The 13,134-nt window shown below is 31.0% G+C and overlaps 2 protein-coding genes across 2 annotated transcripts; one reads left to right on the top strand and one right to left on the bottom strand.

The window, feature by feature from the left end:
- Nucleotides 1-7,531: 7,531 nt before the first annotated feature.
- On the bottom strand, nt 7,532-8,486 carry LOC107026134 (auxin-binding protein ABP19a-like). The gene has a single exon (XM_015226999.2). It carries the CDS (start codon nt 8,466-8,468, stop codon nt 7,782-7,784), a length of 687 nt encoding a protein of 228 aa, XP_015082485.2. The 5' UTR covers nt 8,469-8,486; the 3' UTR covers nt 7,532-7,781.
- Nucleotides 8,487-11,040: 2,554 nt separating this feature from the next.
- Nucleotides 11,041-12,265, top strand: LOC114078024. Its single transcript, XM_027918520.1, has 4 exons — nt 11,041-11,069; nt 11,192-11,319; nt 11,400-11,548; nt 11,642-12,265. Exons 1-4 carry the CDS (start codon nt 11,041-11,043, stop codon nt 11,879-11,881), a joined length of 546 nt encoding a protein of 181 aa, XP_027774321.1. The 3' UTR covers nt 11,882-12,265.
- Nucleotides 12,266-13,134: the final 869 nt, after the last annotated feature.

Raw genomic sequence — 13,134 nt, 5'->3', positions numbered from 1 at the left:
GAAAAGTGCAATTTATACAAAGATCATACACATTTAAAAATGTTCATACATGATTCATACAGTGTTCCTACATTTTCTTGTTGCGTTCAAAATTTATACAAAGTGAGACACATTTAATAATTAGTAATATTCATTGATAATTTATATAAAACAATCAGTATTCATAATAAAAAAACTAGGAAATTACATAAATAGTTCATAAGTTAAAAAAACATGTCATTCAAAAAAATGTACAATGTGCCATGAAAATTTCTACTTCCTATTACGGAATTTTGGAGTAGGATAATTGGTGGTGTCCATAACTTGTTCTTTATGAGTTCGAGGTCCACCCTTCTTGCTAGTAACTGTTCCCGTAACTTCACTTTCACTTATTGCGCCTTTATCATTCTTTGATTTTGCATAATACCAAAGTAATGTACCATATCTTTGACGATGATATTTTGAATCGATATCAATATGAGATATATCAAAAACACCATTGCTCATGTATTCGGCAAAGAGAGATGTGTATAGACCACAATCACTGTAAAAAAATTGAAATTATCAACTCATTTACAAAAATCAGAGTCAGAATTTGATGAGTATTAAATTTGTTTTCCTTTCCTCTTCTTTCCTCTTTCTTTTGCCTCTTTCTCAGATTCACCTACGGTTTGCTTTTCTTTTTCTTTTCTCTTCTTCTCGATTTCCTTTGGCTCTTTGTTTTTTTTTCCATTTTTGATTTTTCTGTTCTAGATTTCTCTTTTGCAGATGAAGATTGAGTTTGTGTTTGTGACAAAATATTGAAAGATGGAGCATGAAATTCCTCAGATCTTGCTTAATCGTTCAACCTTCTACTTTTACGCGGGGTTTCATTGCCTCTCTTCGCCATAATACAGATTTTTGAGTGCAAATGTGGAAGATTTTTGACCAAAACAGTAGATTTTGGTGAAGAAGAATGTTAGGCGTTATACAGATTTGTGAGTGAAGTGTTGTAGATTTTTTACCAAAACAGCTAATTTTAGTGAAGAATAATGTTAGGCGTGCGAAATTAAAGAAGATTTAGGGAAGATGAATTTTTTTTTAATATAGCGTGTGACGGTTTTTTAAAAAAACTGGTATTGGTTTAGATAGTGGTTGGTAGTTATTATGGAATGACAAAATTCCTATTATTTTGTAGTTGTTTTTTAAAAGGTAACTATATAATGTTTAATTTAATTAATAATAGTTAAAGAGTTTTGTTTAAAAAAGGTAACTTAAAAAAAATAATGTAATCAAATAGTTTGGTTTAAAAAAGGTAACTTAAAAAATTAATTTAATTAAATAGATTGGTTTAAAAAAGGTAACTGAATAATAAATGTAATTATTTAAACAAATTAATTATTATTTAAATAATTAATGAGAATTTTTTTTGAATATATTTTTTCTTGATATGCTATAACTTGATAATAATATGCTATAAGTAGTTTATTATCAAAAAGTTTATTTATAACTTGATATTTATCATCTTAAATGTGTGTAGAGTGTTATTTTTATTTTAATATAACACACCCCTCTTAGTCAGACAACCAGCAACCTGATTTATTTTTCTAAAATAAAAATAGATTCTTAATTGTTACATATAGAAGAATTATGAATCTTGAATCTTCTCGATAAGTTGTCCAAAGGAAGTTAATTCTCCACAACTCCACATAGTTTTTCTTTTTGGAAAGAAGCTTGTTAGGCCAAATCTTGGAGCTACTAAGAGTTTAATTTATTTTTCATTCTTGTGATTGATCTTCCAAGCACTTCTACAAGAAAAATATCATTTTTGGCTCCCGTTTACAAAAAAAAAAAAAAAAACATCTTCCTTATTGTTTCTAATGATAGTGTTGGTTTGAATGAATTTTAAATATCATGAACGAGAAATATATGTCACATAGTTTAAATAATTTTATTCTTTCAATTCAAATGTTACAACAATTTTTAAAAGAATGTTAGAATATATTTTAAAACATATATAGACAATGTCAGAAAAACTATATCCGCATATTCCTGTATATCTTATTTATATGTTTAAGTATACCTTGTATATGTTGTTTGAAAAGATACATGTTGAATATTGTTGGTTGACAGAGACAATTGATTTCTCACCGTTTGAATTTTTTATATTAAAGTAAGAATCCGCTTTGGCATTACAATTTTAAATACATTTGTTGTTTGTTTCAGTAATATTTTTCTTTTAAAGCCTGTTTGAATTGACTTAAAAAGTAGCTTTTGAGTTAAAAATAAAAAGTAAAATAGATAAGATTTTTAACTCAAAAAATAACAGTAGGGCGAGAACTATTTTTAATTTTTGACTTATTTTAAGTCATTTTAAACTTATTTTAAGTCATTTTTCACCTTGCCAAACACTTCCTAACTTATTTAGAGTAATTTTTTTTACTTATATTAAGTTATTTTTATATTTGTCAAGCAATTTCAAAAGCTAAAAACTAACTTAAAAGTAGATTTGACCAATTTTTATGTCATTTCAAACACCCTCTTAGTCACTCACTTGGTAGGTTACAACTAAAATGAACCACCTTTAATTATAAGTGGTTATGAAATAATCTAGCTAAGGGTTTTACCTCTATATTCTAGAATGTTTTTTTATGTACCTATTTTCAGAACTACATTTTCTAGAATATTTGTCGATTCATCAAGTCCAAAAATGTGAAAATAGATCTAAGAGAATTGTCAGTTTCAAATTTAGAGTCTTTTTGAGGATTTGAGGTTCTAAGTTGGAAATTTGAGAAATTTTAGCTTTTGAGTTGACTTTGGTTAACTTTTGAAGTTCAGATGCTCGGATCAGAATTTTGTTAAATTAAGGGGATGATTTTAGGCCTAGGTGGTCTTGATTGAATTTTGAGAGGTCCCAAACTTGATTTAATCTTTTTAGGTGTTATGTTCATTTCTTGTGACTTTCACAGATTTTGGTTCAATGAGACCTCAGATTCATATTTTGACAATTCCATTGAGTTCAGACTGTCGAGTTTAGTCAATTTTCATATATGATTTGTGTGAACAAATTCTAAATGAATCTCGAGGGTCCATTTAATGTTATGATATTTGTTGAGTTTGGTAGTGCCTGAGTATGTGTTCTTCGCGATCGCGACGGGTCCTCTATTTTCGTGACCTTCGCGAAAGTGATGGCTTGACTAGTGGGCAAGGTTCGCGATCGCGACGGTCGCAAAAGCAAAGCCCAAAACTTTTATGTGGCTCACTTAAGCGACTTTAGAGAGGGTTTTAAACTTGTCATTTTCAGGATTTTACCCCATTTCCCCCATCTTAAGCTTTGTAAGCCACTCGGAGGCGATTTTGAAGAGATTTCTTGTGTTAAAATCATTTGGGTAAGCTTTTTTACCCTAAAACTTCAATTTTCTTTGATGATTTATGATTTTTAACATCAAAATTTGAGATTTTGATCAGCAAAAGACAAGATTTTTCAAGAACTTGATCTCTAAACTAAAATGGTGATTGTGAATTGATTTTAACTCTTTTTTCAAAATGGTTTCCACCGATGAGTTCGAAGTACCTTGGTAAATCGTCAACAATTAATTTTTAGGTTCAAACCTCATTTTCAGAAGTGAGTTCTTGAGTTGATTGATCCATTTTCCAAAGTGTATGAATTGGATGTTGTTATTTTTTGTAAATCTTATTGTGATTACTTGATTGAATTAGATTGTGTGACTTTGAAGATTGTTCGTAAGGGGAGGATTTAAGTCTCGGATTATCTTTTTTTATTGAATTGAGACAAGTGATCTCCTAAATCTTATAAAATTAGTAGAATCTTGTATTTTCCTTCATTGTATGTGTTGGGGGAGTAATGAAAATGAGGTGATTAGTTCATTATTCTACTTGATTAACCTTAATTAATAAAAAGGAGATTAATGGAAAAGACAACGTGTTGATTATAATGCTTTGTGAATTGCCTTGTTGCAAACCTTGTTATGTTGATTGATGAAATGCTTTGTTGAGATTATTGTGAATTTGAATTGCATGAATTGTCGTCTCTTCCTTATGGTGTGAAATTTCTTACTTGCATTGATTGTTGGAGTGATGAGACATATGATGAATATGTCGAAGAAATATGGTGCCGACAAGTGATATGATATTTAGAAAAATGGGCCTGACTAGTGATGTGACATAAAGTCGAAGAAAAATGGTTAAAACTAGTGATATTATGTCGAAGTGAAATGATTCCAGCTAGTGATGTGACATAAAGCTGAAGAAAAATGGCTACAACTAGTGATATTATGTCGAAGGAAAATGATTTCAACAAGAGATCATATGATATAAAGTTGAAGGGTAATGATTCTGGTGAGAGTTTGACCATTGTGAGTTGTTGCATTTTGACACTTGTGATTGATCTACTTGATAATTGTGATTGATTTACTTGACACTTGTGATTGTCATACTTGATATGTGTTGATTCTTGAACTGTGACTATTGGATTTTGATTGTTAAGCCTCGAGAACTGTATAATGTGAAACTGTTAGGTTGAGTTGATTCCTATCTAGTTTGAGGAGGTTCAATTGGAATGAATGAAGCACTCGTTTTCTAGCTAGTTTTGTCTTGTTTATTCGGTTGCTTGTTGAGTACCGTGATACTCACTCCTTGCTTCTGCACTTGTGTAGGTCCCAAGTACAGATTTTAGGGTTATATTAGAATAAATAAGTTTTCTGCTCTTATGTTAATCTTGTTTTACTTTTCGCATTTTTTTCATTCCGTTGGATTGATGCTGATGACTTGTCTTGATGGAAATAATTAAGTGTCATCATGTATATTTTTGGATCGTGTCATTAACTTTAATGGAGTTTCTAGTTTCTTAAGTTTATGAAATTAGAAAAAACATTTTTGATTTAGGTTTTTACTTTTTAATATGTAATGTTATCAATTTATGTTTGGAATTTCTTTCTGAACTGTTATTTACAAAATTATCAAATAAAGACGTTCATTTTCGTATGCTAATCATCTCATATTTGATTCTTCACAAATTGGTATAAGATTTTAAATTTTAGATCTTTCCATCTATAATTTATGCCAAAAATAGTTACTATTAAAAATGTCTTTTCATAAGTTTATGTAAAAAAAAAACAACTTGGTCATTAATTAGCAGATAAGCTCAGCTGACCACCATTTTCCCCTCCCAAGCCCAACACTTAAACCATGCCAGGCCCCTTAAGTTGACCAGACATGGCACCAAATCCGGTTTGGGTCACTTTTTATTGAGTCGGATTGGATCAAAATTAATTACTATCAAAATGAGTAGTGGTGTAGTGATGGAATTACTCTATTCTTAATTAGAGATCTCAAATTTAAATTCTGAATATGAAGAAAATTTTATTGGAAGTGTCACCCAAAATAGCATCTGTCGTGTGCGATTGAAATTTAAACTCTAATATGAGCTCCGAACACCGATTGCCAAGCGGAAAAAAAAAAAAAAAGAGACTAACTACTAGCCTAGCTAATAATAAGAAAGAGAATATCCTAGTTTCCGCAAGAAACAAACGAGTTGTATATGCTAGAGCCATAAACTATTTTCTGCCACACATTTATTAATTAAGATAATGTTTTAGATAGCTTCTCAAATTACCTTTTACCTTTAATTTGTTAGGTATGGAAGTGAAATCTTCTACTGGAACTTGATTTTAAAAAATTGCATATATAACTTCATTTATATATATAATTGTTTAATTTTTCTTTTTGAAATAATAGTATAATTTGACCTAGAGTAAATAATTTTTGACCAAATTAAACTATTATATAAAGCAACTTACCAAAATAATATATTTTTCTAAAATTTTACAAAATTAGTATAAACATATTTCACAGTAACGTTTTAGGGTATATTTTGTTTTTTAAAAAACTAACAGTGTTAGGTTGATATATGTTACTGTAAGTAACATTTTAGGAGTAAAATATTACTATGAGTAACGTTTTAGGAGTAAAACGTTACTGTGAGTAACGTTTTTAGGAGTAAAATATTACTATGAGTAACGTTTTAGGAGTAAAATATTATTATGAGTAACGTATTAGGAGTAAAACATTACTGTGTGTAATGTATATCAATCTAACGTTGTCAGCTTTTAAAAAATAAAATATATCCTAAAACGTTACTGTGAAATACGTTTATACTAGTTTTATAAAATTTTAAAAAAAACATATTATTTTGGTGAATTACTTTATATAATGACTTAATTTGGTCAAAACCTCATTAAGTTACTTTCAAATGACTTAGCCCAATATATTCGTCATCTATCTTCTATTTTTTGTGTCTTAGTAATGAATATTAATGTTTCCTTGAGAAGTTTTATGTGCAATTGCGAAACTCTTGAAAATATATTAGTTAACTCATGCAGGTGGAATATTTTATAGATTTAATGTTTAGAAGATTTATTAATTTAAATGACATACTTAACAACGCAAAATTAAAGATTTTTTTAATTTTTATGAAATCAAGTCACAACCCACAAATAAATTGAAACAGGGAGTATTATCTTTTGGTTGAATAACTTGCCCCCAATTTTCAATTTGGCACCATCAACATTGCTCACTTTTAGTCCTTCAACCCCATATTTGTATGTACCATTTAAAGCTTGTGATCTTAAATTAAAAGACTTTTAAAAAATAGAAATTTTTTTAAATTTTATGATCTTGGATTAAAAATATCTAAAATGTATTAAAATATCTTTTAATTTTGTGATATTAGAAAAACATCGATTAAATTATTTTAATTTTCTTTAATTAAAATAGAGAGACATCAGTTGGTATTTGAAATATTTTCAAAACGTAGCAACTTGATATTCGAACCCATTATTTCTACCACTTGACAACAGTACATGTTTTTTGCTAAAGTATTTCTGCTGTTCTTAGTTTATACTAATAATTATCATATGAAGTAGTTTTGTACGAACTTAAAAATCCGACAGCACACTATTGGGTTTTAACGTTTTTAAAAGTACAAATTAAAAAAAAAAATTAAGTTATACACGTGATTCTCTACCTACAAAGTTTTTATTTTTTAAAAAGTAAAATTAACACTATTACGTGCAATTGCTATAATGTAATATAGTGGGTTAATTAGTTACCGGCTCAGCTCCACTGTTTCAATTTATATTACCTTTTTCAAATTTTGAGATTCAAACATTTTAAATAGATAAAATTTAAATTTTTATTTGACTCTCGAAAAGTATAAGACTTAAATTTTTATTTGACTCTCGAAAAGTATATCAATGGTCCATTTTTATCAGCTACCCCGCTTAATGCTTTTCATACTAGTGATTTAATCTTTCGGGGTGGCTCGGTGGTTTGAGCTTAGTACTTCCATGTTGGAGGTCTCAAGTTTGAAACCCTTTGCCAGCGAAAGCAAGGATTTTGCCTTCTGGGTTGAGCTCGTCGCACCAGACTTGCCTAGTATGGGTTAGCTATTGCATAGGAGTAGAGATTTTACCCTGTGTGCACCCAAAGGATAGTAACTGCGGGTTTCCCTTGTAATAAAAGAAAAATACAAAGTGATTTTACATGCACTTACTTTGCCACTAGCTAAAGAAATGAAATTACATTAACTGAATTTTTTACCTTGCAATACAAATGACAAAAAGAAGTAGAATCCAAAGGCCAGATTCAACTCTGAAAATAATTGACACTTCATAACAAGACATGAAATACATGAAATTTTCAAAAATAAAATAAACCTAAAGAAATAATTAAGACATAATAATGGATAATTTGTTGAAACAATTATTCGAATTAACAAAGCAAATTACAAGATAATTAATTAATTAGTTGGTTCCTCCAAGAACACCCTTCAACTTCTTGATTAAAGCAGCATCAAGGAATGTGGTGGCTGCGACAAGTTCAGTAGGCAAATCATTAGCAAACAAAGCAAAATCAGTAATTTGAAGCCCTGGTGTTGGGCTACTGAAAGAAATAATAGCCAAAGCTGAAGTTTTCCCTGAATTAATCTGAAAATGCAATAACCCTTGTGGAAATACCATAATATCTCCTTGTTTTAGGGTTTTAAAAAACACTTTGTTGTCCGAGGAAGAAATAAATCCCGCGCATATTTCTCCTTGGACAACATAAAGCACCTCCGATGCTCCGGGGTGTGTGTGCATTGGGATAACACCACCTATAGCTAAATCAAGCCTAGCCATTGAGATTCCAAGCCCATTGACACCTGGAAATTGAGGAGCAAAAGCAGGAGTCACCGCCGCTTTAATGAGAGGGATTATCTTTCCTGTGGCAGCTAACCCTGAGAACACAAAGTCATCAGAAGTTACTTTTGATGGTTTCTTGCAAGCATAGCCACCGGGACCATCGGGTAAGGACAAGTCACCAACACAGAAATCGAGGACCGCGGCTTGAGAGGAGGAGATGATGACAAGAGAGAAGATGAACAAGGCTTGAAAATACATTTTTTTTAGAAAATAAATATTTTGGGGGTTGTTGTTGATGAGGAGTTGCATTGGGTGTTATCTTGATAGGGTTTTTATAGGGGTTGAGTTTGCATGGATGTTATTTTTGCTTTATTCTGATTGGTTGTTAGAGATAAGGCATGCAGAGGGGTTTCACGTGCATGATTTTAGGGTATGAAGGAAACGACATATTTTGGGCTGTGAATTGCATGTGAGTTTACGATATTTTTTTTTTTGGCAAACAAGAATACAAGAGATCTCTTTTTTGAGATTTTGTTGGATATTATTCCAATAGCTAAACAAAAATATCCCAATTACTTTTGGAAATTAAGTATTTGGGTGAAAATTATATTGATGTTTTAAATTTTGACTAATATTTTTATTTGTCTTAAAATTTAAAAGAAGGAATTCGCTTGCTGTAGTCCACTGTTTTATTTTATGTATACATTATAAAGTATAAAGTACGTAGTCAATTGAGTGGCAGATCCAAAGCGACTGACAAATTGGTGTTAATATCAAGTCTAATTTTGAAAGTGTTCTTTTGACTCTATCATTAGCTCGGCTAGTCTCTGCTTATGATGTTTTAGTCAATTTTCAATGACTCTTAATTATATATGTGCGAAGAGTTGGCACACTGAGTAATTGAAAGCGGGTTTAGTCCCCAAAAGTGCCCCATCCATAAGTTGCTTTGTTGTTGGGGGCAAAAAAGAAGAGAACTAATTACAAGTCTTGTTTGAAAGTTGAATTAACTTTTACGCGAATTTTCAAGTAGATGAAAGCGGTTGAGTGGTCTCAGTTGGAGATGGGATGCCCGTCAACCATGCATGGTTCCCTTTCAATGGCCAAAAGATAACAATGATTTTCTAAAATTTATGTTTTTAACATTCTATTATCGAATCATTGATTTAATTATTGGTTTGTGCTACATGATTCTAAAAGACAAATATTGTATTCTCTATACATGAAACATCGATACAGTATGATAACTTTTTAGAGTGTGTTAGAAGCAATTGATTTTTATTTTTGTCGAGAATTACATTTGTTTGAGGGGGGGAAAAATATCTACTTTACAAGAAAGTATAGTGAAAGAAGAAGGATCGTTCATTCAAGGATTTGAGAGAAAAATATCTTTAGATATGGTTGGGTGGTGTGGTCCATTAGAAGATGGACAAAATACAATTTGGATGGCACAAAAAGACATTTCTATTCAGCCACTAAGAGACATTTGACAACTAAAAAGGGGAATCTGAAAGTCTTCTGACAAAAACAACAACAACAACAAGAAGGGGTGGCCCTTTATTTCAAATGTGTGGCTATTGTAGGTGCCCTATCTTGTAGGGAGTTTTGATTTTACTAAGGTTAATTGCTTAGTTGCAGTAATCCTTATGTAGTAATAAGACGATGAAATTGGAGTTTCTATTAAATTTGAATCGCATTGTAGGATTAATTTGGAGGTAGACTTATTGAGATAGGTTTAAGAAATAATTGGCACATATATTCAATTCTTAGATTAAATTGACATATTTTTAGCCAAATAAATATTTAGCAAATAAAAACCTAAAAGGAATTGGTATTTAATAGTCGTGTATTTTGCACAAAAAATGGGAAGGAAATTCCTATTCACACCCATCTCGCTTCAAATTATTTTTCTTTAAAATATAAAAAATGCTTTCTACCATCTCTCTTCTAACTTTCAATCGTTTTTTCCCTAAAACTAGTAAATGTTTATTTAGAATTATCCTTTAAATTAGTGAAAGTACTTAATTATGACTATTCTTCTTTCAAAGGAGATTTTGTTTGTGTATCCACAAATATATGTTTGCATTATAATATATATATACACAATTTATTTTCATATTTTGTTTGTGTATCCACTTGCATAATATATACTTGGTATTAGCCGCCCAAGATATGTTAATATATACATTTAGTATGTGGTGAATGTTGATATCGACTACAGACAAATATGTATTCAATTAAATATGTACATGCGATTAAGTATACATTTAATCAAGTATACAAACATTGGCGCTATAATATATACATTACTTCTTTTTTGGTTGTATACATTATACATTATTAGTATACACAAGTATAATTTGCACTATTCATGTGTATAGATATATTATCTTTCGAAAATATTTCGATAAATTAAATTAAGTTTGTATGCATACTTTCAACTACATTCATATACATAATATCAACTGCGTATACATTTAGTTTGAAGACGTACACATGAGATTGTTACAAAGTTTACCTCAATGTATACAAATTCATGTTTGACATTAAATAAGAATTAAATACTTATTCAATTTGAATTCTGAGGAGTTATTAACATGTGGAAATCGATGTTGTAGGTAAAAAAAATCTTAAAAATCAAAATTATTATCCGTTAATACTTACGATTGACGATTTACAAGCTCGTCGTCATTTTTCAGTTCACCCATTCTCTAGAAGGGTTTCACATTGTTTTCACAATCTTCGTCACTTTCTACATACTATTGAAGAATATGATAAGAGTGTTGTTAAGAGTTAAGTAGTAGTTAGTTATTATTGTTATCCAGCTGTCAATATCCTATTGGTTCATTAGTTATTAGTTACATTTTTCTGTTAGTTAGTTACAATGGAATTGTATAAGTACATATTAGCACTGTAAGTTGAAATAACAATTTCTTTCCATCTTTCTCATTCAATCAATAATTTTGTCATGGTATCAGAGCATGGAATGCGATTCCTGGTGATTATTTAGCTTCGATTGATAGCTGAATTTGCAGATCTGAGGAGGCATCAATGGCGAACAAAATTGACCATGGTCATCCTCTGTTCTTGTCATCTTCTGATGTACCAGGAGCTGTTCAAGTTGGAATTCAACTCACAGGTATGGAGAATTATACTTTATGGAGCAAAGCAATGGAATTAAATCTGTTCACTAAGAATAAACTGGGATTTGTTGATGGAAGCATCAAACGTGAAATTATACAGTTGATTCTGAGAAGAAACAGTGGGATCGATGTAATGCTATGGTGCTTTCATGGCTGATGAGTAATGTGAGCAAGGATTTGGTGAGTGGAATCTTATTTCGTTCTAATGCAGCTCTAGTTTGGAGTGATTTGAAGGAACGTTTTGATAAGGTGAATATGTCCAGAATTTTTCATCTGCACAAATCGATTGTCACACATACTCAAGGTACTTCCCTTGTATCAGCTTATTACTCAAAGTTAAAGGATCTATGGGATGAATTCGACTCAATTGTTCCACCTCCTTCTTGTAATTGTGATAGATCTAAAGAGTATATTGATAGTATGCTTAGACAAAAGCTTTTGCAATTTTTAATGGGTTTGAATGACAATTATAGTCATGCTAGGAGTCAAATTCTTATGATGAGTGTTCCACCTTCTGTTAATCAATGTTATGCTATGATAATTCAAGATGAAAGCCAAAGGGAGTTATGTGGAGATCACTAAACTTTGGGTGGACAATTAGATTCTACTGCATTATTTTCCAGTAGATCTGGAGGCAATGGTTCTGGAAGTAATGGTTCTGGAAGTAATGGGAGTCAAGGTTATCGAAGTCAAGGAAATATGAAACCTCATAAACCACAAAGGAGTGGATATTTGTATTGTGATCATTGTGAAATGAAGGGTCACAGTAGAGCTGATTGCAACAAGCTGAAATATTGTACTCATTGTCATAAGCATGGGCATTTAAAGGATGTTTGTTTCCAATCAATAGGTTATCCTATCAATTATAAAGGGAAAAGATTAGCTAACAATGTGGCAACAGATTGTGGATTTCTGGGGAGTTCAAATGATAACAATTGTTTTGTTCCTTCAACACAACAGTCACAACAACAATATGGTTCAGGTTTTGGAGCTGGTTCAGTGCCACAGTTTACACCTGATCAGTATAAGCAAGTTTTTCAGATGTTGAACAAACCATTGATTCATGAAGGAAATGCAACATCTACAAACATCAATGCCAATGCAGCAGGTAACTTTGCAGGAAACTCTAAGTTTAATTCCTCTAGTTTTGATTGGATTGTTGATAGTGGAGCAACTGATCATATGGTGGGAACTAAGAATGTCTTGACTCATGAATCAACAGTGATGAGTTCAGGACGTGTTCAACTTCCAAATGGTGATTCATCTCGAGTCACACATTCAGGTTGTTCTAAACTACAAGGAGGTGATATAGTCAAAAATGTTTTATGTGTGCCAGATTTTAACTTCAACCTTCTTTCAGTGGCTAAACTAACTAGACAATTGAATTGTTGTGCTATATTTTATCCTGATTTCTTCCTTCTTCAGGATCTTCTCACTGGGAGAGTGAAGGAGATTGGTAAAGAGGATGGTGGTTTATACATTTTGAAGTCTCCTCAACTGATAAACACTGAACAACATCGTAAGAGTGTTGCTACTACAACTGTCCAAGATTCTGATGAGGGTGAAGTTTGGCATAAAAGATTAGGTCACATCCCTGTGAATGTTATTAGAAAGATAGATATGTTTGCTAATAAAAGGAAGTTTCAGTTACAACGTTGTAATATTTGTCCATTGGCTAGACAAGTTCGATTACCATTCTCGATTAGTAACACTAGAAGTTCAAAATGTTTTGATTTAGTTCATATGGATGTATGGGGACCCTACAAAGTTGCAACACACAATAAGATGATGTTTTTTCTTACATTGGTTGATGACTATTCTAGATGGACTTGGAT

This window comes from Solanum pennellii, chromosome 7 (genome assembly GCF_001406875.1).
Source record: "Solanum pennellii chromosome 7, SPENNV200".
Taxonomy (NCBI): domain Eukaryota; kingdom Viridiplantae; phylum Streptophyta; class Magnoliopsida; order Solanales; family Solanaceae; genus Solanum; species Solanum pennellii.
The sequence above is the reverse complement of the archived record's forward strand: the minus strand, read 5'-3'. Positions and strand labels throughout refer to the sequence as shown.

What these genes read in the sequence shown, in the direction of transcription:
- LOC107026134 (XM_015226999.2), bottom strand. Translation starts at nt 8,468, where the DNA reads ATGCAACTCCTCATCAACAACAACCCCCAAAATATTTATTTTCTAAAA.
- LOC114078024 (XM_027918520.1), top strand. Translation starts at nt 11,041, where the DNA reads ATGGAATTGTATAAGTACATATTAGCACT. An exon ending in GGAGAATTATACTTTATGGA is followed by an intron (nt 11,320 to 11,399) that starts GCAAAGCAATGG and finishes GAAATTATACAG; the next exon opens with TTGATTCTGAGAAGAAACAG. An exon ending in TGAAGGAACGTTTTGATAAG is followed by an intron (nt 11,549 to 11,641) that starts GTGAATATGTCC and finishes TCAAAGTTAAAG; the next exon opens with GATCTATGGGATGAATTCGA.